Source organism: Meriones unguiculatus, chromosome 18 (assembly GCF_030254825.1).
Source record: "Meriones unguiculatus strain TT.TT164.6M chromosome 18, Bangor_MerUng_6.1, whole genome shotgun sequence".
Classification (NCBI taxonomy): domain Eukaryota; kingdom Metazoa; phylum Chordata; class Mammalia; order Rodentia; family Muridae; genus Meriones; species Meriones unguiculatus.
Window position 1 is genome coordinate 36,255,033 of NC_083365.1, and position 27,903 is coordinate 36,282,935.

At 44.1% G+C, this 27,903-nt stretch overlaps 1 protein-coding gene across 4 annotated transcripts in view; it reads right to left on the reverse strand.

Moving 5' to 3' along the window:
* The window catches only part of LOC132648954 (uncharacterized), a 155,787-nt gene that overhangs the window by 92,681 nt on the left and 35,203 nt on the right, over positions 1 to 27,903 (reverse strand). Inside the window, exons 2-3 of one of the 4 annotated variants that reach the window (XM_060371535.1) lie at positions 9,615 to 9,690; positions 8,410 to 8,527 (exon numbers count right to left, since the gene is read on the reverse strand). The exons of 2 other annotated variants lie outside the window; for them this stretch is intronic. In XM_060371535.1, the coding sequence (XP_060227518.1) occupies positions 8,410 to 8,495 (86 nt within the window). In that variant the 5' untranslated portion in view covers positions 8,496 to 8,527; positions 9,615 to 9,690. The remainder of the gene's footprint in view (positions 1 to 8,409; positions 8,528 to 9,614; positions 9,691 to 27,903) is intronic. One more of the 4 variants, XM_060371537.1, reaches the window with a different exon arrangement.

Sequence of the window (27,903 nt, forward strand, 5' to 3'; positions counted from 1 at the left end):
CTTCGTAAAGGGGTTAAGTGGTTGGGGAACTAACACTGGTACTGCCGCTGTGAACGTCCTGTGAGATGGCGTGTGGAAGGCACTCAGCACAATACCTGGAACATTAACAGGGTTCAAAACCACCGCTGCCATTAATGAGCCACCACACACAGAGGCATTTTGAGGAGCTTTCTGCTCGTCTTCCATTTCATTCTGTGCCATTTTGCCATAAAGTGCAAGAGAGGATATTGGGCAGGCAGCAGCGATATCTGCCAGGAGAGCACCCTGACGTTCTGCAAAGTTCTACAAATTGCATTGCGATATAGGGTTAATGTTAAGGGTCACTCATTGCTAATGCAACCTCTGTGTCCACGTTTAAAGTCTTCCAGATAAGTTTGAATGATCTGAGCCAATTCTTGACCAATTGGCCGATGGCTTCATCCTTTGGACCCCCACAGTGTAGCAAACAGAGACGCTGTGGGAGGGGTTGAGGGCAGAAGGAGATGTGTGCTGTCACTCACTTGCTCTTGGCTTCTACCGCACTTGCTGCTCACAGTCTGCACTTCTGTTTTTTTCATCATCTTAAAGACATTTGTCTATGTATTTAGGGACAGGTAACCTACAATGCGTAAATCTGCTTTCCCAGGGCCTTTCCCAATTTAAAACACTACCATCTACAGTAGAATCCCCTTCTGATGGAACACAGATTTCTCTATTATGGATTCAGCATTATGCCAGAAGTTATAGCCCGTTAATGCTTAACTTACCACGTTTTCAGTTACAGACGCAGATGCCTGCAGAGGGCGGAGGTGCCAGACCCCTGGGGCCAAAGTTATAGGAGGTTGTGAGCTACCGTGCGAGTGCTGGGAACCAAGGGAGGGTCCTTTGAAAAAGTAGTATGCACTCCTGACCTCTGAGCAATCTCTCCAGCCCAACCTGCCAGTTTTGAATTAAACGGCATGCGGATTGGGGCCGCTAGCATTTTCTTTTTGCCTGCCAAGCCTTCACGGCAGATTATTGTGAATAGCACTTTGATACATCCCGTATTTTGGAAATCACCAGTTAACTAACGGCAAAAAAAAAAAAAAAAAAAAAAAAAAAAAAACACGATTGAAAATGGAAGGGCGGTGAAGTGACCGATTCTGTGACCCTAGGAACTGTGAAGAGATTCTTAGGCCCCACCCCACCCCCGCAACAAACAAAAGAACCATACAGTTCCTGCCAGGTCCTGTAGAAGTACAGACTGGGAAGAACAAGCAACGAGCCTTGTTGTTTCTCTGGGGAGCACCCAACCAAGGAGAAAGACTGAAATGCAAACGAGGGACTGCAAATGATAAGTGGAGAAAGCTGGTACGGTGCATTGGACATCCTCACCTTGCACTTGCTTTGGGCCTTCTCGATTGGCTCTACTCTGAACCTTTGTGTTTAATGAGAACGCTACAGGGAAAGGTGATGACTTTAGTCCTTGCCCCCATGCCCTTGTTACTATATAATTATACTCTAAAGTTCTCCTCCTCCTCCTCTTCCTCCTCCTCCTTCTTTTGAGACAAGGTTTCTCTGTGTAGCCTTGGCTGTCCTGGACTCACTCTTTGTGTACCAGGCAGGCCTCGAACTTACAGGGACCCAACTGCCTCTGCCTTCCTGAGTGTTGGGACTAAAGGCGTGCGCCACCTCACCCTGGTCCTTCCAACTATCTTTTGCGCATGCTGGCAATCTCAGTACACAGGAGACTGCGGCAAGATCACAGGGAGATCAACACCAGCTTGGGCTACATATGGACACTTCATCTCAAAAACCGAAAACAAAAGGTTATCATCACGTTCAGAGATGATATTACCCACAGTGTTACAGGAGTAGCCGAGGTCTCCCATCCATCCCATCTAACTTCTTACCAACTTTTTATGCTAATCATTGTGTAGTTGTCAGTGTGATCACTGAGTATCTACTTCCTTCTCCAGACAGAGGCTCTCTGAGAGCAGGAGACACAGCATTCTCTGATCCTACCAAGCACTTAAGAGATATGTAAAGAGTGAATGAATCTATATTGATGAGCGTCAGAATAAAGCTGTGACTTTGAGATACAGTAAACATATGCAAGTTTTAATCCACTTTAGAGAAGCAAGCTTAGGGAATAAAATTCTATAGAAATGAACCAAAACGCGTGTTTGAGCTTCAGTTCGAAGCAAGAACAAGGACACAGTTGTGAGACAAAAAGGGCCACCGCCATGGTGCAGTTCGGGACCACCTTGCTCAGTAAGTCACCCCAAGCTAGGAGTAACAGCTCTGAGCCAAACGAGTTTATAAGAGGTGACGCAATGTCCCAGCCAAAGACGGAAGTTCACGGGGTAGCTGCTTATCCTTGCCAAACTCCCACTGAAATGTATAACTGGGACCCTTCTTAAAGTCACATTGTCACTGGCACATTATTGTATATACTATGAGATCCAGTGCTACATCTCAATACAGGTATGTACTCTGTAATAATTAGATGGAGTAGGTGGCTTGTGTATCACTGTGAACATTTCTTTGTGTTGGAAACATTCAAGATCCTTTCTACTAACTATAGTAATCATCCTCTTTCTATCCTGACCAACCCTGCCAGGCTCTGCTCACATCCGTTCTAGCCTCTACTTCTGTCAGACCAATATTTTAGCTTCCATATGTAAGAACACATTTCTCTTCACTTAATATGATATTAAGTTCCATCTATGTTACTAGAAATAAAATGACAGATTTTATTTCCTTCACAACTGAAAAATATTTATATATAAATATTAATCGTATATACATATATTTACATATATTTATATATATGTATAGAGAGAATAATATAGATACATGGAACATATGCAATGAATATATTTGCATATATGTATATTATACATATATACACGTAAATGTTTATTTGTATAATACACACACATATATATATTCATTGCCTAGTTAAGTTTCTGTTTGATAAAACACTGACCAAAACTAGCTCGGGGAGGGAAGGGTTTGTTTCAGCTTTATATTCTATAGTCTATCTCTAAAAGAAATAAGGACAGGAACTCAAGGCAGGAACTTAGAGGAACTAAAGGAAAGGTGATGGAGGAGTGCTGCTTACTGACTTGATCCTCATGGCGTGCTCAGCCTGCTGTCTTACACAACTCAGGATCACGTGCTCAGGGATGGATCCTCTCACATTGGCCCAGGTCCTTTTATATTAACCATTAATCAAGAAAATGCTTATAGGCCACATTAGGCATTATCTCAACTGAAGTTACCTCTTCCAAGATGACTCTAGCTTGTGTCAAGATGTTTCTTCCACATGTGAATGCCAGTTCCTATGGACAGTCAGCAGTGGGCTTGCTGAATGACATGTCAGCTCTACATGCACATTTTGAGGAGCTTTCATCCGCTTTTTTTTATAGTAGTGGCACTATTTATACTTAAGAAGTGAGACCTTCAACCTCATTTTTTTCAGACTCTTAACTGGTCAAAGTACAAAGAATAAGTGACTTTTCAGTGCTCAGCCCTAAATGGGACCTCTCCATCACCCCCATGATGGTTAATCTCATTTGGCAGCTTGTTGAGATCTAAAATCACCTGGAAGAAGGGTCTCTTGCGATGCCTGTGGGGAATTATCTTGGGTACATTAACTGAGGGAGGAAGAGCAGCCCACCTTGGGTGGCACCATTCCCTATGCTGGGATCCTGGATTTGGTATAAAGAAGAGGAGATACAAGAACAAACTTTCATCACTGTCTTTTATTTAACTGTGTATGCAGTATGAGCAGCTGCCTTAAGCTCTTTCTGTCAGGACTTCTCTTCCATGATGGGCAATGATCCGAAATAAATTCTCCCTTCATTAGTTGCTTTTGCTAAGTATTTTATCACAGCGGCAGCAGCAACAACAAAATAACTAAGACAATTCCCTCCAAGGTCAACGGAACACCACAGAAGAAGGAGCAGAAAGAATGTATGAGCTGGAGGCTGGAGAAGAGCCCTGGGAAATGCTGTTTTCTGGACATGATATGGCAGAACTCACAGCAGCGGTGACTACCTGCGTAAGATTGCACAAGGCTGGGCCCAGCAGCATTCTGTCATGGAATAGAGAAGCGTTCATGGGCCCGGCCCTCACAGAAACAGTTAAAAGTTGTAGAGAGAGTAGGACTCCTAGTCCTCAGTAGGGTAACTTCCACTTGCTCAAGCGAACAACCTACCAGCCACGCTCACATTGGCAACCACAACTAAATACTGTGGGACATACACAAAAGGACATGGAAGTAGGTGGAATGCTTATTGGAAAAAGAGGGGGTTCAGCAGGAGGGGGGAAGGGGCAAGAGCAGATAATGGGGGCAATATGATCTAAGCACATCATATGCCATATGTGACAATTAACAATAGTTATATATAATTGTAAAAATTAAAGTAAAACAGAAGAAAGCTTAAGAGGTAGGGAGGCTCTGGGTTGGAACCCTGCCTAGCAGGCTCTAGGCCTTACGTTCCAACCCTGCCACCATCACATTCAAAGGAGGCTGGAAGCATGGTCCAGAGAGCACAATGGCCCCTCAACCCACTGTGATGCCCTCTCTGAAGAGCTCCAACCAAGAGTAGTCGACACTCATCTATCAGTTGTTTCTTTGTCTGTTTATGACAGGGTCTCCTGTTGCCCAGGCTAGCCTCAAACTTGCTATGTAGCCAAGGATGACCTGAGGCTTCTAATCCTCCTGCCTCCACATCCCAAGTCCTAGGGCTACCACGTCTGGCTCTGAGTTACTCTTCTGATGACTACATGTAAGCGAGATAGTCTGTTGGGTGTTTTAGTTTGGAGTTTGTTTTGTTTTTACTTTCACCTTTGAATGTCTAGCTCTTCCACCTTAGTTTCCTCTCGGGTATTTCCTACTGGGTCTTCTTGCTGCAAGAAGGAAAGGAAAATGCTTTATAAACTACAGTTACTATTAAATGGAATGTGGGAATCCTGGGAATCTGTGCGTTCTAAGTGGTCGCCATGATTATTATAATGAGTGGGCTTTGTTGGTGTTAACTAAGTTAATTCCTGGGGGTGCGGGGCTTGGGACCCTTAAGAGATGTTTAGGTTACAGGAGCTCCATTCGAGGGGGTGGTTTTAATGCCTTTTAGAAGTGATCTCTCTCTCTCATTGCTTTTCCATTCTTGAATCAAATTAGGAACAAATCCACATGGCTCTTCTAGAGGATGCTGCATACAGGCACTATCTCAGGAAGCAGAAACCCTTAGCAGACTCCCAACCGTGGTGCCATGATCTTCGACTTCTGAAACTCTGGGACAGTGAGAAATAAGTTTCTACCTTGTATAAGTCACCAGTACCATCTAGTCAAGAACACAATGGGATCAACTAGTAAAAGAAAAGATAAAACCCTGAGGCTTAGGTACAAACACAAAATGAAGAGGCTATGGGAGAGGTAAAGAAAATGAAAGTCAAGATATGGAAAGTCATTTGCCACCCTGAACCTGATTCCCCCTTATAAACAGGAGAGGTTACCGTACAGTTTTGAATTTAGGTACAAATTGCACTGTCAACTGCACAAAAACAGGGTGGGGAATTTCCAATAAGAAGTAAGAGTTTCCACTAATGAGATAAATACTATATACATTATGATACACATGACTGTTAAAGGTAAACAAACAATCTTTATCTATGAGTGGAAGTGAAAATCTTGGCAGTGAACCCAGCAAGGTTGCTTCTGTTCTTTCTGCCTCGCTTGGAGATACACCAGGACAGTCTCAAGGGGAACCACTTCAAATTCCAAATAGCCAGCATGTCAAAGGCCTAGAAACTACATTCCCTGGGATTATAAAGAGCACCCACAGCATCAAGAAGAGCACCATGGCATGACGCAGGAAGCCCAGCCCTCTCCCTGTTTCAGCCCCCATGGCACACAGGAAGAGAAAGCCAACCTTTTTCTCATCTCCACTCAATGTCAACAGACAGAAAAGGACTCCACACAGATAAATCAATATACTATTTTAGACACACACACACACACACACATATATGCATCCATATAAATTTATAAATCCCCTTATATTTTGTCTCTTCCTTAAGGGGATTCAAGGTGACTTATACAGTGATATATTAACCATTGCAAAGTATCACACAGCGGAGAGTGTATAATTATTCCATTGTTCTACCTCTTCCCTGCCTCCTGCAGAGTAGTGAAGTCATGGATGTCAGAAAGGATGACCCCATACCTGATCCACGTGAGCCTGCCCCACCTCCTACAGCCCAAGCAGTCAGCTCTAGCTTCCCCGCCACTGTTTGAAGCACCCTTGACACCAACAGCTATTCAGCACCAGAAGTACAATGAAAATCAGAATGGCTCCTTCCAGCCCCAAAGACTTTATTGTCTAGGGCCCAGCATCCCTTCAATGGCAAATGAAGAATTAAAGAAATCGGCGATGTTGACTTAGGAAGTGCAGAGTTAGAAAAGACAGAAGGGCGGTTTCTGAAAACTTGAAAGGCCACACATAACTGATCTTTTTATTTGGTTTTAAACTATGCTATTTTATGTGCGCACTTACTTGAAGAATCAGTAGCTTCCATTCACACTAAGTAAGTTATAAATTACAAGTGAGTGTCTAGAGGGTGACACAGGGGTAGAGAGACTTACTGAAAGTGTTCGAAAAGTCAGCTGTCTGGGCTTCACAGCCAAGCCTGGCTGGTAGATATGGCTTTGGATTAGATTAGTTTCAATTAATTAGATGAGCCTTTCAGCAAGTTATTTATCGTGTCTGAGCATAAGTTTCTTCATCTTTAAAATGAGACTATTAACACGCCGTGAAAACTCAGTGTCTGTGGTGGCGTATATAAAAAGCTCAGCGTGAGGGTTGGCAGATAGTAAGCGCTCCTGAGGCAGCAACTGGTTATCACTAACGGTGTGAGCTTGAAGAGACACTGTTCAGACGAGGAAATGGGAAGAGCAGTGTAGTGGACTCTCATGTCATCGTTACCACCTCTGGAAACAAACTGTCACAAATTAACACTTTCAAGCCAGGGTGGGGAAAGGCGACGGCCATCTGGAACAAAGACCTGAGTTTGACCCTAGAACTCCCATGGTGAAAGAAGAGAACCAACTTCCACAGTTCTCCTCTAAGCTCCATACACATGCCATGGTATGTAGTCATGCACCCTCATACTCACACATGTACACACACACACATACACACACACAGGAATGAATGAATGAATGAATGAATGCATGAATGAATGAAGAAACAAATGTTTAAAAAATTGCGAGTTGAGCATACATGTCCACACCTGTAATCCCAGCACTTGCTCAAGAGCAGCCTGAGTTACATAGGAAGATCCTGTCTTTAAAAACCCAAGGACTGGAAACGTAGCTTGGTGGTGAACTGCTTGCCTCACATGTGCAAGACCCTGGCTTATATCCCAGACACACACACACACACACACACACACACACAAATGCAAAACAAAGCTGCGGTAACGTGGGGTGCACTGTGCTATTTCGAGTGGCTGAGCGATGTGGTCCCCATCGCGCTGGGGAAGGAGCTGCGCCAGGTAGCGTACAAACTGCACCCTCCTAGATGACTCTGCATTTGAACCGAACCATCTGCAGAGTCATACAAAAGAACCATGCCAAGGCCTGAGGAGGTGATGAGGGATGCCGGCCATGCCAGCCTGCAGGCCTGAGTTCAACCCACACACCCACACAGTGGAAGGGGAGGGCCAGCTCTAGGCTGCCCTCTGATGTCACGGCCATGTCCCCCACACAAAAATTAAATATGTAAGGTTCTTAAATGCATGTAACCTCAGTGCTGTGGAGGGTGGAGGCAGGAGGAACTCTAGGGTACACACATGCATGTGTGTATACACCACACATATACACACACACCACACACCTGACTCACACACACACACACACACACATACATACATACACACTCTACACACACCACTCATACACACACACACCAGTCAGACACATACACACACACAAACACCACTTATACACATACACACACACACACACACACACACCAAAAAAAAAACAAACCACAAACTCAGAAAGATGAGGAGTCAGAGGAGAAGAGGAAAAAGGAGAAAACAGGAAGGAAGGAAGGAAGGAAGGAAGGAAGGAAGGAAGGAAGGAAGGAAGGAAGGAAGGAAGGAAGGAAAGAAGGAAGGAAGGAAGGAAAGAAGGAAGGAAGGAAGGCAGGCCTGAACCTCTCAATCAGCTTGACCCCAAAAGACTAAATTAAAATAACTGAAGGCATCTTCCCAAAGTGCGGCAAAGTAAGAGATCCCACCATGGGGGATAAAAAATTTTAAAACACTGATTAAAGAACACTGAGATAGAACAAAATATCGGATGACAGGTTTTTCTGTTTTATCTCAGGACCCTGCCTGTGAAATGTCAGTATTTTCCATCACAAGTTGGCGGACCTGGGTCTTAGTCTCCCTCCTGGACCACAAGGTGTATGCTCTGGGGAGCTGTAGCGTCTAATCCTGGAGAGAGCCGGTGACGGCATTCCCAAATGTGGATCCTTTGCAAAATGTTCACCTGGGGAACAGAAGTGTAGAGGAGTTGTCAGTCTGAACATTTTAGAAGTCTGGAGACTGAGTTCAGTCAATGAAGTGCTTGCTGTGCAATCATGAGGAGCCAGGTAAGATTCCCAGAATTCATGCAAACACCCGGGTGTGGACGTGCTCTTGTAACTCCAGCTCTGGAAAAGCAGAGACAGGTGGAGCCCTAGCAGCTGGCCAGCCAACCAAACCGAGTTTGTGAATTCCAGGCCTCTTAAAGAGCCTGACTTTAAAAAAAAAAAAAAAAAAAAGAAAAGAAAAGAAAAAGAAAAAAATTAAAAAAGAGGGCAGAAGACCCCCAAGGGACACAGAGGTTGACTTGCACCTGAACACAATTGTGCATGCCCACACAAGCACACTCACGTGCAGCTTGCGTCTGAACCCTTGAAGCAAAAGTAAAGACGGCATCTGAAAATGCACCTGCCCTTTTTGGGCAAACTGTAAAATAAACTGAATTTTTAAAGGAACCCCCTGGCTTCCTACACAATAATATTATTTTCTGTTTGTGATCGAAAGCGTGTGTGTGTGTGTGTGTGTGTGTGTGTGTGTGTGTGTGCTTTTAGTCCCACATTGTCATGTTGCCTACGAAATCCACAATAACGCGTCTGAAGCTCCGGAGTCAACAGTGTGTCCACGCAGACAGGCGAACCCTGGGAGCCAAGCTGAAACACGCGCACTGTCTGTTGGGATCCTTCCTACCTTCTCCGTTTCATCCACTTACACTAACGTGCGAACGTGAGGGTTGGAAACACTCTGCTAAAAATAAAAACCCCGAGATTTACGTGTAATTTCTGAGCTTATCCTCTGAAAAGAAGGCACAATCTGTCTTCAGGCAAGAGCGAAACACTTGCAATTCCCTTTGAAAAACAACAAACAGCGTCCAGTCTTCCCCTAGATGGAGACACCAGTTAAATCACAGAGCAAAATTAAGCCAGGTACAGCGGGGTGGGAGGAGAAGCAGGGCAGACTGTGGCAGATAGTCTAGGAATTCCGCATGCTGTCTGCCCTCCATCCACCGCAGAGCCCGACTTCCAAGGAATTAGAGGAATAAACTGGCAGCTCACCCGTGCTTCAATGGTAAACAGGTATTTTTCAGCAGCCACCCACATGGCCATCGTTTGAGTAGAGCCCGTTTCAATTCTATAAAACAAACAAACAAACAAACAAAAAACCTGAAGAACAGAGTGTTGACTCTTGGTGGCAATAACCCATGGCAAGGTTCCCTCGGAAGAGCCACTGGGCTGTGAAACTTTGCCACGTTATCACCATCAGTGTGGCTTTCGGGGATGTGGGGGTCACTAGAGAGTCAGGGGAGCACTGACAGCAGCAGCTGAAGCCCACTGGGATTCCATTTTGAGTTGGGTTTTGAAAGCACAGACCAATTTCAAGGAAAGCCTTGGTTGATCATGTTTTTGTTACAGCGGAAATGAGCTGACCATTCTGTTTTCGTGGTGTGTGCATGTGTAGTATGCGCTTTTTGCATGCGTGTGGCTGTTCATGGATTGGGGGGGAGGTGTGAGTGGAGGGCCCAGGGTGATATCAGGTATCCTCAATGGTTCTTCCACCTTATTCACTGAGGCAGGGTCTCTCAATCAAACCCAGAGCCAGCTGATAGGGCTAGTCTTATTGAGGATCCCCTGTTTCTTCCTTCTGGTCCTTACACTTCCAGAGCAGGAGCTATAACCACAGAACCATCTTCCCAGCCCAGAATCTACCACCTGTACAGGTTTGCCAGCTAAGATTCTGTTAAACTTCAAAACACAGGTTCCTCTGTTAGGACTCAAAATCAGGATTATAGGCTGCCTCTATCTCCCTGAGGCTCAGTACACCTTGGGAAAAGTCACAGTTCTGGCCCCATCCATTCTTATCTCTGGGTCCTGTAACAGCTGAGGCCTCTGCTGGCAGAGCACAGTGGGTTTGTTGGAGAGGAAGGAGGACCATTTGGATTGGAAGACTTTCTTTATGTCTGGCAAATATGTCTACCAGTAGGCTGGCCAGAAACAGACCTATCTCTCTAAGGCAAGGGTATTCCAGGACTCAGCCCAAGGTGGGTATCTATTTAGTCCAAATTTTTGCATCAATAGGACACACAAATTGATGGAAAGGTTTGTGTGGCTCCCTGTGGGAGGCATTGGTCCCACGCAAAGCAACATTGCCAGAGATGCAGTAGCCTCCTGCAAAATGGTCTTGGCAGTCATTTGAGGAAGAGAGAGAGGGATGGGGAGATTAATAATAATCTAAATTCTATCCAAGTGGACTTTGGGTCAAAGTTATACCAAATGCTGAGAAGTACTAAGAAACTAAAAGCAAAGCGGTTCTTGAGCACACAAATTCACATCCCCCCATCTTTTGTGCAGAGATGTGGCAGAAGGGTGCAAAAGGGTATTTTCTAGAAAACAGAGCAGAGCACTATAGTTGGCAGTGGATGGGAGACACCTAGACGGATGCTTGCCATCAGAATTGGAACAATAATCCTTAAACACACATACGCACGCACGCGCGCGCGCACACACACACACACATACACAGTTTAAAAGCCACAGAAGTCAGGAACCACTTTAAGAATAACTTAAACTCAATCTATACCTCATAATCATACAAACTTCCCCGAGGCAGAGGATGGGGATTCAAGGCAATTTCAAATTGGCCCAGGGCTTTTATTCCAGTCCACGAGACTGGGTTGCAGCGAGTGTACACACGTGGATGTAAAGTCAATGGGATTACATCTTCCTAATTATTTTCTGCCTGAGCTTTGGGGCACATGCACAAAATGAGATCAGCCGCCGGGACTTGCTTCTCGAACAAATCTCTCACATTTAAACACTGCTCACATAAACAAAGAGGGGAGCGGTGGGTAGGAGGGAGGTTCAGGCTGGGAAAAGACAGAGAAGGGCTCCTTCCATCACAGTTGCAAGGAACAAAAACCTGGAGGGGGAAGAGAGCTGTTGGACCGCCACCAAATCTCCCCCGCTGGAGACAAGGGCCCATCTGCTGAGCCAGGCAACTTCGCTCTAACTACCATTCAGTCCACGTCTCGGCAGAGATCTGTCTGCGGCGCTGGCAGATTGGACCCCCGCTTCCCCAAGTCGCTGTGTTATTTGTTTAATAAATTTAATTAATATCCATACCGCATTGGACTGCTCCCAGAAAAGGAGTCAGAGTGCTCCCTTTCCCCCAACAGCCACATGATGAGTGATTTCCCAGAAAAAAAAAAAAAAAAAAAAAAAAAAAAAAAAAAAAGCAGATAATGGCGTCTAGGGGCCACTGAAAAATTAAAAGTACCCAGTGCTTCCATTACTTTGCATGGATTAATTTTTTTTTCTCTCTGCCCTAATATATTTTTGATGTGCAATTCCCCACATGCAGACTTTCTCTTCTTTTGGGTCAGTTAGCTTTGTTCGATGTTTTTAGAAGCACCTGGTTGAACCCCACATCCAACACTTCCCTCTTTCTCCACCGAGTGGAGGCTCATGAGGACGGGGAGGCCCCACGGGCTCCACGGCCATTTTCAAGACATCACAGGCCGCCCCGATCACACCGAACCTCCGTTCCTTCCCAAGCCGTAAGAATGTGAACGTGGCGGCTGCAAACGTGGAGGATGGGAAGGAGGAAGATCGATAGCAGCAGGGCGCTCTTTCCTTGTTAAAAGTAGAGGCCTCACCAGCAACAAGTGATTTCCAAGTGAGAGAAAGCTGTGCTCACTCTTCTGCGCTATAAAAGAACTCAGAAGCTGAGCGGTGGCCCTCGCCTTAACCCTAACCCTCAGGAGGCAGAGGCAGGCATACCTCTGTGATTTCGAGGCCAGCCTGGTCTATATACAGAGTTCCAGGACAGCCAGGGCTACACGGAGAAACCTTGTCTTCACCAACTCTCCCTCCACACCCCCGCTCAAAAAAAAAAAAAAAAACCCTCCTAAAACACAAGGGGCTAGATTTTAGAGACTTGGAGGAAGGGTGCAAAGAAGTGTTTATTACATTGTATATATTACTGTGTGTGCCAAGTTCCGTGGCATGTTTTTATCTATTTCTTGGTTGTTTATTGGGTCGGGGTCTTGCTATACAGCCAAAGGTAATCCTCTCCCTACCTTAGCCTCCTAAGTAGAGGGATGATCAGAGCCAGCCACACGGCCTAGTTTGTAATGTATCTTATTACGATGATCTTAAAAATGACGGAAACTTAGGCTTAGAAAAGTTAAGCAGTGTGCCAAAGTTCACGAGGCTAGCCTGATGCAAACTGAATTGGGACCCTGCCCATCTGACTCCAGAGTGTATGCCCCATCCATTCTGCTCTCCCTTCTTTACCATATTCTAAGGTCTAGCTACAACAACGAGGTCCTTCTAGCCTCTTCACATACTACGATAATACTCAAAACATACAGCAGTAGCTGAAGGTTACAGAAAATAGCTCGTGGCATTAATTTGCTGACCTCGCCATTTTGAAACCATTGAACTGGCTTGGCCATCTTTTTCAGACTCATTAGGCCCCACCTCTGTAGGGTTTTCTTTTGTAAGCACCGTTTTTAATAGGTTTCCTAATAATGTGAACTATAATTGTTTAGCTCCTCAAGAGCCCCTCCTCATTTAAGGAGCAACAATTAACCCAGGCAAGTATACTTAACAACAAATCCTGTTAAAAGGCAAATAATTGTCCCTCCACCGTTGTCTGCCTTCTCCCCCAAAGGCCTCATTCTCCCTCAAGACAACAGGAAATTATGATTCCTAAAATAATCCAACAAATGTTCTCATTGTTACTAGCCTGCAAGTATTACAAAAGACACCTTGTGGCCATTCTGAGAGTCACCTCTTTCTCCATTCCCCTCTCCCTTCCTTTTCTATTAAGTGTTGGGTTATCATTGCATCATTAAAAGAAAAACTTATTTTTGTAAATGCAATTCATGGTTCCTAAAACTCTGTAGTATAAAACTCACCGCTTTTGCAGGAAAGAAAGGGCTCAGAGCTTAGTTGGGGCTCAAGGACTCTCAAGAAATGTAAGCAAGCCTAGGAAGGAGCTAAAGGCTCATCTGGAAACTCAGCTTGTAAGGGTCCACTTCTGAGGTCACTCAGGCGACCATTGGCAAGGTCTATTTCTCTGGCGCTGTTATATCAGAAGCCTCTTCTCGGTAGCTCACAGTGCAGCAGCTGCCTTCCCTCGGACTGAAAGAGGAGGAGGGATTCCAAGACAGTATCCATATTTTCATGTCATCTCGGCAGTGAGGTCTGTCACCTTCCCCATATTGTATCTGCTGAAAGCAAGCCACTGGTCCAGCCCACATTCAGAGCAAAGGGGCTGTTTGCAGGATGTTAAGACCAGGAGGCTCATCTTGAAAGGCCCCTACCTTAGAAAGCACACAATGGCACATTTTATTCCAAAAGGGAGGGTGGAGGAGGAAGAGAGGGTGGGAGAAAGTCAAACATCTGAAAGTAATTCTCATTCCCTGATATTTCTGTTTTAAAGTTAAATAGGCACATTCACATAGGCAAATGATTCCATTCATCCAACTGATATGTGTGTGTACTATAAATAACTTCATACTATAAGGTTATTTTATATAACAACCTTATATATATGTGTGTATGATAAACATCTAAAATTGCATGGGAAAATTCCACCAAGGGTAGCCGAAGCTCCTCTGCCTCAAGTGGAGACACATGGTGAATAAAGATTAAGACAGCCATTGTTCTTTTCTAATTAAAACAACTTCAGCATTTACTGTTGGAGACTATTTTAGGAACATTTTTGCAGGTTGGAGCGGTGATGAGCAAATTCACTTGCCTGCAGATATAATACGGATTGTCTAATATCAGCTTTACTAATGAGAGTCGAGCTATTTTGGTCTTCACGTGCCTTCTTTCTTTTGTCTTATGTTTCAATAAGTCAGAATTTGGAAGAGAAAGAAGGCTATTCAAACCCAATACACCTTCACCAGGGCCACTGATGACAGACAATGGCACAAATTAGACACCTCTCTCCTGATGCTCAGAATATGCATCGGCACTGTCTTAGTTTGCTTTCTGCTGCTTTGATGAACACCATGACCAAAAGCAACTTGAGAGGAAAGGGCTTATCTCATCTTACAGCTGACAGTCAGTCCATCGCGAGAGGAGTCAGGGCAAGAATTCAAGGAAGAAACCTGGAGGCTGAGGCCCAGGGGGGAATACTGCTTACAGGCATGTTCCCTGGGCTCTTGTATCTTTCTTATACCTCCTAGGACTACCTGCCTAGGGATAGAGCCACCCACAGTGGGCTAGGCCTTCCGGCATCAACCATTAGTCAAGAAAATGCCCCCATAGACTTGCCTGCGGGCCAATTTTATGCAGGCCTTTGTTCAGTTGAGGTGCTTTCTTACCAGATGACCCAAGTTGACAAAACCTAACCAGCATGGGCCCCTCACCTCAATTTTGATTTCCCTGGAGAAAAGGAGAAGAAGAAGAGGAGGAGGAGGAGGAGAAGAAGGAGGAGAGCATTTTGATTGGCAGGACACTTATCAAACAGAAATTTAGAAACTTTCTCCAGCCAGTGCACTATTTAACTCTAAGGCAATTTAGCTTAGCTGTGACTCAACCCACAAGAGGACTCGTGAGCTGAGGAACTGAGATGTGCAGGAAGAGAACATTCTATGCCTGTGAAAGCAAGAGAAGGTGTGCTGTAGATAGAGAGCAGGGTGCTTCCTGGTCAGCAGGATCTACAGGGAGCCACAGCTGGAACACAGTGTGATGTGGGGAGAGTAATCAAAGAGACGACTCTGCTATCCTGCAGAAAATGGAGAGGGCTTGACAGCTGGTGGGCGAGCTATTAGAAGGGTAACCTCACTCACAGACGGTCTGGTCAAGTCGCAGCCAACTGAGACAGCAGTTAGAGGCAAGAACAACTGAGTGCGTAAATGACAAGCAAGACAAGACGGGAGCAGTAAGAATAAAGTGGAGAAAGAGGAGGGGCGGGGGGGGAAGCAGAGAGACAGAGGGACACAACTTGAATGTGTCTGAATTATGACCCTGGGAAGCAGCAGACTTCAGTGTGATTTTTTTCCACAACCATGAAAGTGCTTCTCAGTTTCTGGGGGAACAATTCTGTACAGCCTAGTTTCTACTTTATTTTTTTGTTCTGTCAGACTCAGATGAAATCCCACACTAATTAGTAAACTGTATAGGATATGGACTATGGCAAGGTGCTCCCAGAAAGAGGCCCAAGAAACTATAGAGCATAGAGGACCAAGGAAAGGTGTTGTTAACCATCTCCTGTCATCTGGATACCATAAGGACAGTGTGACTCAGAAAGGTTATCCAGTCAAAATATAAACAGCTAGTTAATGGTAAAATGAAGGCAAGCATTCCATGGTCCAGAGGCAGTTCTGCCAATCAAACTGGATGAGTGAAACATCACGAGAATAGGAAAAGGAGATGGCTTGCACCAATAGCCAAACATCCATCTCTTAGTCTCTTCTTTCCTGCCTTCCTCCAGGCACTAGGGGAAAATGGGTGGCAGTCTAGTGCTAACTGAAGAATGAATTTTTGCCCGAATTCTTTCAATAGAGCCTGATAAAGATGGAGGGATAGACAAAGGAAAAACAGGGTTGTGGGGAGAGACAAGGGAAGGGAGGTTTAATCTTCAAAATATGTTGCTGAAAATAAATAAACAAACTTTAACTAAAAATAGGCTTTAATTCAGTTCAAATAATACCATTATTTAGTTCATAGTGGCACCACTTTTGTTTACTAAGCTGTAAATAACAATGAAATCTGCATTAAAATGAAAATATTTCCATTTTTCTAAGGCTACATAGCTCTTTGCATAAGCTTCTCCATCGCATTCTAGAAATCCAATCCCAGATCCTTTTCAACATAAAAAAAGGAACAGACTATGAATTTAGAAAGAGGTAGCAGGTGAAAAGAGAAATGTAAAATATCATATTTTAGCCTTAATATTCCCATTCCAAATGACATTTCAGTGCCAGAGGCTTCCGCTCCTCAATCTACCAACATTTACCTTTAACTCTCCTTTACAAAGCCATTTTGACACAAATTCAGAAAGAAATCTATGTAAAATACTTCTTTCAAATTGGGGCTCATCTCACAGGAACATGTTAGACTAAATTCCAGTTCCCAGGAAGACCCAGCTTTGAAGTCTTTTGTACAGACTTCCATCTCCAAGCCTTATAAATACATTTGCTTATGTCAGAAGGCCAATTGTATATGAGCTACAAATGGCTTTCACACATATGCACACCGAGGAAACAATCTGACTTGAAAACTACCTATTTTTTCCTAAACTTATGGGCAGCCTGTGCAAGTTGAAGATGTCCTTTTGAGAGCTTCAAAGCCAGAATTAATTTTGATTGCTTTAAGATAGCCACTGAAATGCTTTCTTCTTAACAGCAAGTTATTTCCTGGGGCCCAGGGGCCTTTGCAAATGCGAAGTATGGAAAGACCAACTACTCCTCTGACTTGATCTCATATTCTCATATCTAAAACAACTAGCTCAATTTGGGTAATACTTTCTGCAAACGTTCATTGCATCCCTCATTGTAAAGTACAATGTGACCGTTCAGATACTTCTGTGCCACAGAAAATAAGTTTACAAAGGCCTTTCCCACTAAGCAAATTTTTAAAAACAAGCAAGCAAACAAGCAAAAAAAAAAACCAAAAAAAAACAAAACAAAACAAAAAACCATTTATTGCCAATACTGGGAGATAAAAATCAAGACAGCTTCCCTGTGAGCCAGTGACTCAGTTCTATAATCCCCACAAGATACTTCTAAAATAATTTGCAAAGAGACTTCGCATAGGCTGCTCCAGAAGAGCTGAAGAAATGGCTCACTGGGTTCTGTAATTCACTGGTAAGTTCCTGAGAGGGAGTAGATAATTTCCGTGTCAACAGAAAGATCCAACTTAACTCTTGTATTGGGTTTGCCATTTGAGTGACATCTTGCAGGTTAGGTAATAGACCTTAATAGAGTGACAACACAAGAAAACTCTTGTGATTTCATTATGTCACAAGTAAAAAAAAAAAAAAAAAAAAAGACAGTCACCATCTCCACCTCCCCAAATCAGCTCCAGACATACATGTGGAGATTTTGTCCATAGACAAGAGGCTGGCAGGCTGAACAGGGAAACGGCAAAAAGTCTAAGTCTACCATTTCACTCTTTTCTTTCTCCAGTGCGTTGAGTTTTTCTACAGAGAAAGTAAAGGAATTTTTAAATTATTTTTTAGCATAATAGTGTGCTGCTATGAAAATAAGAGCCCATGATCAGTGTGTGTGTGTGTGTGTGTGTGTGTGTGTGTGTGTGCATATCTGTGCATCTGAGTGTGGGCATATGGAGGTCAGAGGACCCACAGGAACTGGCTTTCTTTTTTCACTGTGTGTCCCTGAACTCAAGAGGTCAGCTTTGGTACAAAGCACCTTTACCCACGGAGCCACCTCTCCAGGTCACCATGATCATCATTAGAATGAAGAAACAATTGTCTCGACCACATCCAAATATGTGAGCATTGTTTCCACAGAAATTCCCCACACGACTGACAGGCCACCTTTGTGCTCTACTCATTCACCCTCCAACATGCCCTACCCTCACAATCCACACCAACCCCTGAACTCGACTGGTGGCCCCACACTGAGGTGCAACAAGGTGAGACTCAGGGACCCTTTGTTCAACACCTGCCGGTCATGGGTTTCCCTTGAGGGTCACCACCTCCTCAGTCCTCCACAACCATAGGCAGGTGCCACTCAGCTAGAGCTACGTGGCATCCCACCCTCCCAGCTTGCACCACACTGATTAGCTGATGCCCAGTGGCGCATAAGTGAAAAGGGAAGCATAGAAGTGGGCGAGGCCCAGAACAGGGTCAGTAGAATACGGTACTTGTCGTGAAAATATGGGACTAAAGTTTAGAACGCCACATAAATATCAGAGGTGGCAGTCACTTATAATCCCGGCACTCAAGACAGAGAACCAAGAGATCTCGAGTATGGAGATCTCTTGTAGGGTATTGAGCAAGACTGGCACAAATCAGCAAGCTCGGGGCTCAACAAGAGACCCTTGCATCAATAAACACTTGTGTCTTCTTCCTCCGTTGCTCACTGCCAGCAACCTCAGAATCCAGGGATCTCAGACACAGGTGTTGTGACACCAAGAGGCATGTATGATAGTAGTTTTTCTCCATCACACGCCTGCTATAATCAGTCTATGTGGAGGAAAGGTTGTTTGGGATCACAGTTTTGGATACCTTGGGCCTGAGGTGAGGTGGCAGAGCAGGGCATACGGGTAAGCGAATCTGCTCTCCTCAACTGGAAACAGAAAACAGAGGGAAAGCAACTGCCATCTCCCAGTCCCCTTCAAAGCCATGTTCCCAGTGTTCCAAAGTTTCTGCCAGGCCTCGCTTTGGAGTTTCCTGCTTCCTAACAGTCCCATCCTGAGGGCCAGACCTCTAATACACAAGTCTTTGAGGGCTACTTCAGATATAAATCATAGCAATGTACAATCCTCAGGAAATCCCTCAGACCTAAACTAAATCTTTGGGATATCTGGGTCGGTGCAAAGAAGAGTCTAAACTTTCCAAAGCCTGGCCTTGCTACAGCTTCCCAGGTTCCAAAGAGGAACCCATCATGGAATGCACATGTATGTGTGGAGTATATTTATGTGCGTGTGTCTGTATGTTCCCATGTGTGCCGGTGACAGGCGTCTCTTCAGTCCTTCTCCCTTTTGTTTACTGAGGCAGGGTATCTCTAGCTAGCTAGCTTGCTCCAGGGATCCTGTCTCAGGTCCCCAGGCTCTGGGTCAGTGGTGGCCTCCGCATCTGTGCACAGCTTGGTGCGTGGATACAGAGTCCAGTCCTCACCCGCACAGCAAGCTTTGTGTCCACTCCATCTCCCCGGCCCTCTCTTAGCCATTTTGTTAAGATGTCTTTATATTCCCAAATTGCAGAAAGCATGGGATCTTCAAAGAATTCCTAGCAAGTGGCAACTTGTTAAAATAGTATGAATTCAATGTTAGCTAGGATAGCCTAGGAAATCACATATTATCTTTAACAAGTTTTGAAAGGTTGTCTGTCTGAAGATTGGGTCCAGATTATTTACTTTTTCCAACTAGAAAAAGCAGCCAAATTAGTAGATTTGTGTGTGTGTGTGTGTGTGTGGGTATGTGTGTGAGAGAGTATGTAGAGGAAATGATGGTAAGATTGTGTTTTAGGATTAAAAAAGCAAGTTTTGGAATAAGTCTGGTGTGTCAGTGAGCATAGCATGCCGTACTCAGGTCAAGAAACACCTTAGCCTAAAAAGCACTCTCTTTTAAAAGATTTATTTGTTTTTAGTTTTTGCACATGGGTGTTTTGCCTACATGTATGTCTTGTGTCACTTGCATGCCTGGAGCCAGTGTAGGCCAGTCGAGGGCATTCGATTCCTGGGAAGTGGAGTTACAGATGGTTGTGAGCTACCATGTGGGTGCTGGAAACGGAAACCAGCTCCCCCGGGAACAGCACCAGGCTCTTAACCATTGAACCCTCTTTCCAGCCCAGTGAGCAGCACTTTAAGTTTATAAGCACAAGTGCTTTATTTACAAGAAGCTTCATCCAGCCTAAGACTACCAGGCAGTGTCATAATTCGCTACCAATAGAAGACAGAACCCTGTAACCAAGTCCTAGGTTTCCTTAAGCCATTTGTCCTGACTGTCATTGCCAGTCACAGTTTTGAGCGAGAATGGAGAAAATGCTAAGTAATCTAGAGACCTAAGTAACCTAGGTCACAGTAAGCAGGGCCACATGTGCTAAACCACAAACACAGAGGAGACCTTCCCTCAGAGCCCAGGAAGAGACGAGCAGGGGCTCACTTTGCTACGAAGGGGATTTTTTAAGATATAACTTTCAGTAAAGCACAAACTGAATGGAATCATATCGGTATAATCCTCACATATTCCTGCCAGCTGGGATCCTGGATGCTGAGATGTAACTGCCTTTCCACGGGCCCCGAAACCCGAGTCTGTTTTCCACGGGTCACTGCCCAGCCATCAGATGGAGGCACGATGTGGTCACTACCCTAACAAATCTCTCCAAACCACCTACATCCAGGGAAAAGGCTGCTGCTCCCCGTTTACAATCTCCCAAGCCACCCAGTCCCTCTGCAAGGGAGATCAACAGAGAGCCAGAATGAATTGTTTACTTAATTGTGTTGCGCGAGCTGAATAATTGCATGCCTTCCAGGAGGGCTTTGTAACCAATGAGATGGCGTCGGACCTGCCAAAACCCTTACCTTGAAGCCAACATCCATTTTGCAGACTCTCCTATCACAAATAACGGCAACCCTGGCTATTATTTCTAGAGGAGGCAAAACCATGGCAGGGACATCAAAGACCATGTCTTTCAAAAACCACAGAGGGGGCGGGGGGAAAAAAGTTCACAAAGCAGTCCCTGTGGACAACTGTGATTCCCGTATTTCCCAGGGTGGACCCTTTAAAATCGTGAATCCTGATTTTAGTCATCCCCATCAAAACAGCCTACATACAGCAAGCCTTGGGGTGAGCAAGGCTGGAATCTTAGTGGTAAGCTCACTTTTTAAGATTTTTTTTCCCTTTTAAATCAGCATATCCTGTGTTGGATACCATTGTGATATATTTAAACAAAGAGTTTTTCTGTGGTGTTCCTCCCTCCATTCAACCCCCTCTGTCATCTCCGTTCCTCCTCCATGGTCCTTCTCCCGTATCTTTTTCCTCTTTCATGTCCCTGGGTCCTTTCACCCACTCCCCACCCTTTCTTACCATCAAATATTACCCTATCAAAATCTCCTTTCTAGATTTTTTTAGAGTTTACATGCATTTTTAAAAAAAGAAATGCATAATAAACAGAAACGGATTGCTAGTAATTTTTAAAATACCTAGTAACGTGTGGGATGACTAGAAGGATAGAAATTATTTACTTGCCAGAGTCTTCAGTGATGACAAAATAATGTGCTACTAAGACAGAAAATACTGAGATGTGAAGAGCAAAAACAAGAAAACATTAGGGCAGCAGTAGCAAACATTTTAGGCAAAGAAAACCCCTCAACACTGAGTCAGTCGAGGAGAACAAAGCCGAGGGATAGATGCCTTTATCGCTGTTTTCCCAAAGCTGTTGGAAATCTTGCTTGCAACGTTAAAACAACATACATCTGGGAAACTATAGCACTTCCTACTGACTTCGTTGTCTTATAAAGGTTTCTTTTCTAATTAAGTGCACGGGGCAGGGATAGCGCATGTGCCCTTGGAGGTCAGAAGAGGGACTCAAATCTCCCGAAACTGTAGATATAGGTACTTGTCAGCCATCTGGTGTGGGTGCTGGAAACAGAACTGGGGTCCTCTGCAAGAACTCTTAGCCAAGGTGCCGTCTCCTCAGCCCCTACTTGGTTGTTTTGACGTAAAGTGTTTTTCCCCATCGCCCCCTTGTTTTGATCTCTTGTGATGGTATTTCATTAATAACAAGCCCTTTTCTCTGGGAGCTAGCCATAGGCCAATGGAGTCCCAGCTTCTCCAACCATTTCTTTTCAGGTGCCTGAGCACTCTGCATAGAGCCCAGTCTATGCACCGCACTAGCAGCACTAGGACCTTGGGATAGGGGAACCTGCCAGAAGCTTAAAGGAGAAGAGGTGACTTTTATGCAAATATCCTTTAAAAATCGGGAGGCTGAAGACACGATGCAACGATGCAATCGCTCACCACTACGCTGACGTTTTAAGAGAGTTTGAGTGCTATCAGAGCATTGCTCCAGACTTCAGAATCACCTCTGTTTTTCAGTGTTAGGCCGGCCCAAAGCACTTCTGACCTGTGCATAGCCTTGAATGCATTTGGGACAGGAAAAGAGATGCTACATTGGAGACCTGAAGAGATGCTACAAGGAGGTCAGTGTGCACAGCTGGGAGGTACCTCAAAGACTCTTCTCCACCAGAATGTGACCGAATGCCCGAAAAGGAAAGAACGCACATTTCCAATAATACTCCATATTCATTTTTTTTCATCCCTTTCCAATCCAGCTAGCTTGATGGGATCATGTTCTCCTAACAGAGATCCATGTTCTAGTATTCGTTTTGCCATGGTTTTGATTTACCCTTATCCTCTTCATCATGACTGTAAAATAAGCACTCAACCCTAATGTCCTTTTTAACCTTTTTTCTTCTCTGAGACAAAGATTCAAGGTCATACCAATGTCTCATACCAATGTCTCATCTGTGATTATAGAACTCCCCTTATTTTTCTAAATTTGTGTGTGTGTGTGTGTGTGTGTGTGTGTGGTGTAGTGTGGCATATGTGGTGTGATGTGGTATTTTTGGTGTGTGTTCTGTGTTTGTGTTTGTATGTATGTGTGATGTGTTTGTGTCTTGTGATGTGTTTGTATGAGGTATATGTATGTGTGGTGTGGTATGTGTGTGTAGTGTGTGTGCTGTATGTTTTGTGTTTGTGTGTGTGATGTGTCTGTGAGTATCTTTTTGTGCATGTATGCGGAGTGTGTGTCTGTGTGTGTGTAATGTGTCTCTGTATGTGTGTCTCTCTCTGTATGTGTGTCTTTCGTTTTGTATGTGTATCTGTGTGTGTGTTATGTGTCCTTATGTGTGTCTCTGTATGTGTGTGTCTATGTGTGTTTGTGTATCTGTGTGTGTCTGGAGGGACGTCTGTGTATATCTGTGTGTGTAGTTCTCTGTGTGTGGGTGAGGGAGTGTTTTAAAATCTTCATCAGAGAAAAGCTGTTCTGATGGACAGCTGCTATTTTAGAGACAGCTAGCACTCAACTGTCTCCCTCTTCTCAGCACCTTGCCTTCTTCTGGGGACATATCTGGATACAGTATGGTGGTGGAAATAGGTCCCCCAGATTACAAAAACTTTAGGGGAACCTGGAGTTTCCCTCTGTCCAGGTCTCATCTCATGAATCCCAGGAAAGATATTCGACCTATCAAATTTTCTCTGCTCAGGGAACCTCTAGCTGAATCATAAGAACCAGAGACAATCCTGAGATTCACCCTCTAGGGCAGACTGATACTTGATAAGTTTGTTGAGTAATTCCTGCTAACGGCCTTCTGTTTTGTGGGCTTTTCCTCAGACCTTACAAACAGCCCCGCATCTGTCCAGTGAACTCCCCTTTCTCCTGAAGTGAGCCGTTTGCTACATAAGAATCCATTCCAAAGCACAATGAAGCAGAGAACCCCAATTCACCCAAGTGGAAAAGCATCCTGAGAGGAAGCAAAATCTGTTACCTCCCTTCTACCACATCATACTGATTAGAGACAGGGCTAGAGCAACCCAGTCATAGAGAGAAGACTGGATTCCATCTCTTAATCCTTATTAAGAGGAGTCAGGAACTCTTGGACCCAGAAACACGAATTCAAAGAGAACTTATCCCCCGGGGATCTGTAGTGACCTGCCCTCCTGGACTTGGTTTCTGCAACAAAAAAACTCTGCTCCATCAACAGCACTGTATGGCACAAGACACGACAGAGTCCTGAGAACTGAGCACTTAGGACATTTTCATCGTTTGCTTTGATAATGATCACTGGCATTAACTGGAAAGCCCAAGGTTTCAGGCACAAGAAGTAAAGAATGCTAACTGAAACTACCTTGGCTCAAGCCCTGCTAGTTCTTGAAGCTGTGTAGTTCTTAAATAATTGCTGCGACTCGTTTACCAAATCAAAATAAAAGTGATAACATCTGCTCCAAATTGCATGATTATTTTGAATTTTAAATTGTGCAGCTGAACTATTAGCAATCTTTGCCTTCTGGTGTGTTCCAGATTACAAAAATGACCATACAGGTAGAAATTATAAGACTATATTAATAACTAATGGTAAATACTGTAATTATCTCTTGACTTTCAAGTGTCAGAACATTTAGGTTTTCTCAGGTTCTAAATATATAGAAAATTTTTAAAAATTAGAAATAATGTTTGCTTGTTTAATGCATTATAAGCACTGTAGATAGAGTGTTTAATTTAGTTGTAAACTTTTTTGTCCAGCTTGGACAGTAATTGCCTTCTTGCCCTCATATAACTTATAACATGGAACAAGGCATCTTCTACGTCCTAGCAGGCTGTCACAGACCTCTCTAAGTTTGTGTCCTAGCCCTGTTCAAAGCCATGGGATAGCTCCATAAATTCCTTTAATGTGCACAGTTCTCTCAAAGTCCCTCTGAGCTAGAATAGTCTTACCTTTTCATTACAACCACTTTCTCCACTGGCATCAATGAATTTGCCTTGACTACACTCTCAGGACTATAGGACTCCAAAAGGCAGTATCAATATTCCCATGACCTGAAATTTCTTCTAGGTTGTGTGATTTGTCCTGGGGAGTTATGAACAAACATCTGTTTAACCAAAGTAAAGTAACAATCCCACCAAAGTCCAGCTTAGTGACTCAGTGAGTTTATTGGAGTTAATTATAAGATGTTTCTTATGGAAACACGGATGACTCAAAGGCAGCTGAATCATTAAACAACAACAACAACAACAAAACACCCAATATGGTTGAAAACTCATGGACGCTGCATGTCTGGAGCTCCCAACATGACCTGCAGGCATCTCAGTTCATAAGAGTCTCTTTCCTCCGGTAACTGTAACTGTTTATATAACCTGGTGGTGATAGTACTGCTGCTATTGGTGGTGATAGCGTCTCATGAATGTTAAGTTTCAGGAACTTTCTGAGACTTGTGAGTGCTTATTTCTTGAACCTTCTAAGTATTATTTACCTCTTTGAGACTTAAGGAAGTTTCCGACAGGGTGGAATGTTTCAGGTGGAGGAAACCACTCCACAACATTCTAGAACTCCATTTATGTTCAATTATCACTTCTTTTTCAGCATTTTTCTCTTTTCTTTTCCTTTTCTTTTTAATCGGGAGCAAAGGATGATTTTCATTTCTTTTTTTTTCTTTTTGTACTTACTTTTTCTTTCTTCCTTCTTTTCCCTCCTCCATTACCCTATTCAATTTTCCATCTTTATAAAGTACCACTTGACTTATCACTGAAAAACAAAGAGCTGTATCTTTTGTTCTCTGTTTATCAATTGAATAACAGATTCATGATGACCATTTCCAAAGACTTTGAAGAAAGTGACCCATTCAGTCACTGGACATGACATGCATTTCCTATTTACATAGTTGTTTATGGCCTGAAGAGCTAAGAGGGATGTTTTCATGTTTGACTGGTTATTGACTGCTGGTTACTGAAATTTAAAATGTATTGTAGGTGGTCTGTTTTATTTAACTGAAATGTGTGCATATCATAACTCCACAAAGGAAGAACTGTCCATATAAAACTTAGATGAAGCTTAATTTCATCACAGTCGCTGTGAAGGAAAGAAAGACCACACCTCACTCTTGCTAATTAATAAGGAGGTTCAATTGAACTCACACATGTACTGGACTCCAGGAGTTTTCTTTTTTGTTCCCGCAAAATCCATCAGATGAACCCCAACAGCAAGGAGCAGCAAGGAGGGGTGCAGGAAAGACCGGATGACAACTGCATTTTAACTCTCCCATGCAGAGTATATCTGAGCCCAAACCTCATCTGAAGGTGAGGGGAGATGATGCCCAAACGGAGCCAGTCTTATGATCACTCTTTTCTTCCAAGGCCAGAAAGAAAATATCCAAGTGATGCTTTCCTCATATGTTCCTGGTGGCATCTGCACGGTCCCTTCTTTCTTAGAATTTTTGTATCTGGCTGGTTACCCCGGTATCCAGAACAAAGTGTCGCACCCCAGAACTCCTTCTGGCTAGTTCTAGCCGATGACCTATACATGCGGGGGCTGGAGAGAAGCTCCCAGGAGCCCACTTTGTTGGGGTGAACAGCAGTTTGTGCTTCCTACTTACTGCCTGGAAGGTGGCTAATACGTGAGAACGAGAGACGCCAGGCTGCGAGGCACCGAGGAGAACAGCAGCTAGGCACCGAGACAGTGGAAGTTAGGCTCAATGTAAATCTGCTTTGGATTTACGGAGATACAATTCCAGTTCTGCCTCTCTCCATGTTTCTTTATTAATACTTACGTCGCTCTTTTCATCTTTCTTATCAGCAACTATTGCCATTCTTACCTGACAAAATGAATATTCTTATTTAGTCAATGGGCTCTCTCAGTGGCCAAGGCAAAAGTGCTTGATTCTTTTACCTTCTCTTTTTCATTCTTCTGTAAAATACGGATCCTAACGAGGCGGAAATATGTGAGCAAAACAAAAGTTTGTGCATGGTGTGGCTACAGATGCGATGTCCTAATACAGACTCAGGCTATCAAAACTCAACCACAGGCCTGGCTTAAGAATTATTTAGGAAGAATAAAAAGATGAGAGAAAGAAAAAGACAGCGCTGGTTCACAGCAAGTGTTTATTTCTTTACAAATCAGAATTGTGGGCAATGGAGGCCCTAAAATGTAATTCAGTTTAAGCATCCAGGGAGAACAAAAAGAAGCCCCAATTCAACTGCTCACTACAGCTAAAACGGACAGGTTATAAGAAAGTACTTGAGGTGAGAGCCACCACAGCCATTCAAATACCCCATTCTGTGAAGGGTGAGAGGAGGAGCTAGGGCCATTCCCCTGAGAGCAGAGGACACAGGGCAGGACCCTGCTGACAACTCGGTCTCTCTGAGATACTTGTCTTGTAGAGGGGCATGCCTGATCTGCATGACTCTACGCAGAATCAGGACCCATGCCTGAGATAAAGCTAACCCACATTTCAACTCAGCAAGATGAAAAACCTTCTGAAGCTCAGAACCCCCTTAATCTGGAAAGCATTAGTTTATGAAGTATCAAATTCCCCAGCATGGCAGAGGACTATCCCGGAACTTGAAGTCTATGTAAATGTCAGAAGGGGAAACGAGAGCATCACTGTAGGCTGGAATCCTTGAGGAATGAAGTGATTCGATTCTGGAGGGGTTACCAGCATGTGTGCCGGGGGTAGGCAGCTCTTCACTGGCGGGGAGACTGGTGCATCCTTCCAAATCCCACGGTCCACGAACACCGGCTCTTCCGCTTAGGCATGAAGCTCCGCCGTTCTTAGGTGCTTTCTCTTAGCTGAGCTCTTGCATCTGTGTACAGGTATGCCTGAAGCCCCCTTGCAGAGTTACTACGAATGATTCAAGTGCTGAACAAAATATTTCTGAGGAAAATGAGGAACCCTTTCAACCGTGGATAGAAGAAACGCGTCAGGGTAAGTTGAAGGAGGAAGTAAGACACTAATGGTGGAGTTAATACAGCTTTGGGCCTGGATGGTCAGGCCCAGGAAGGTCAGGATCTTTCCGCACTCTTTGTTTCCGAGCTGTCGGATGGCCTTCAGTATTTTGCTTTGGTCTGTCCTGTTTTCTGGTGCTGAAGACTGAACTTGTGTATGTTAGACAAGCACACTCCTCCTGGGCTCTGTCCCCACTGAC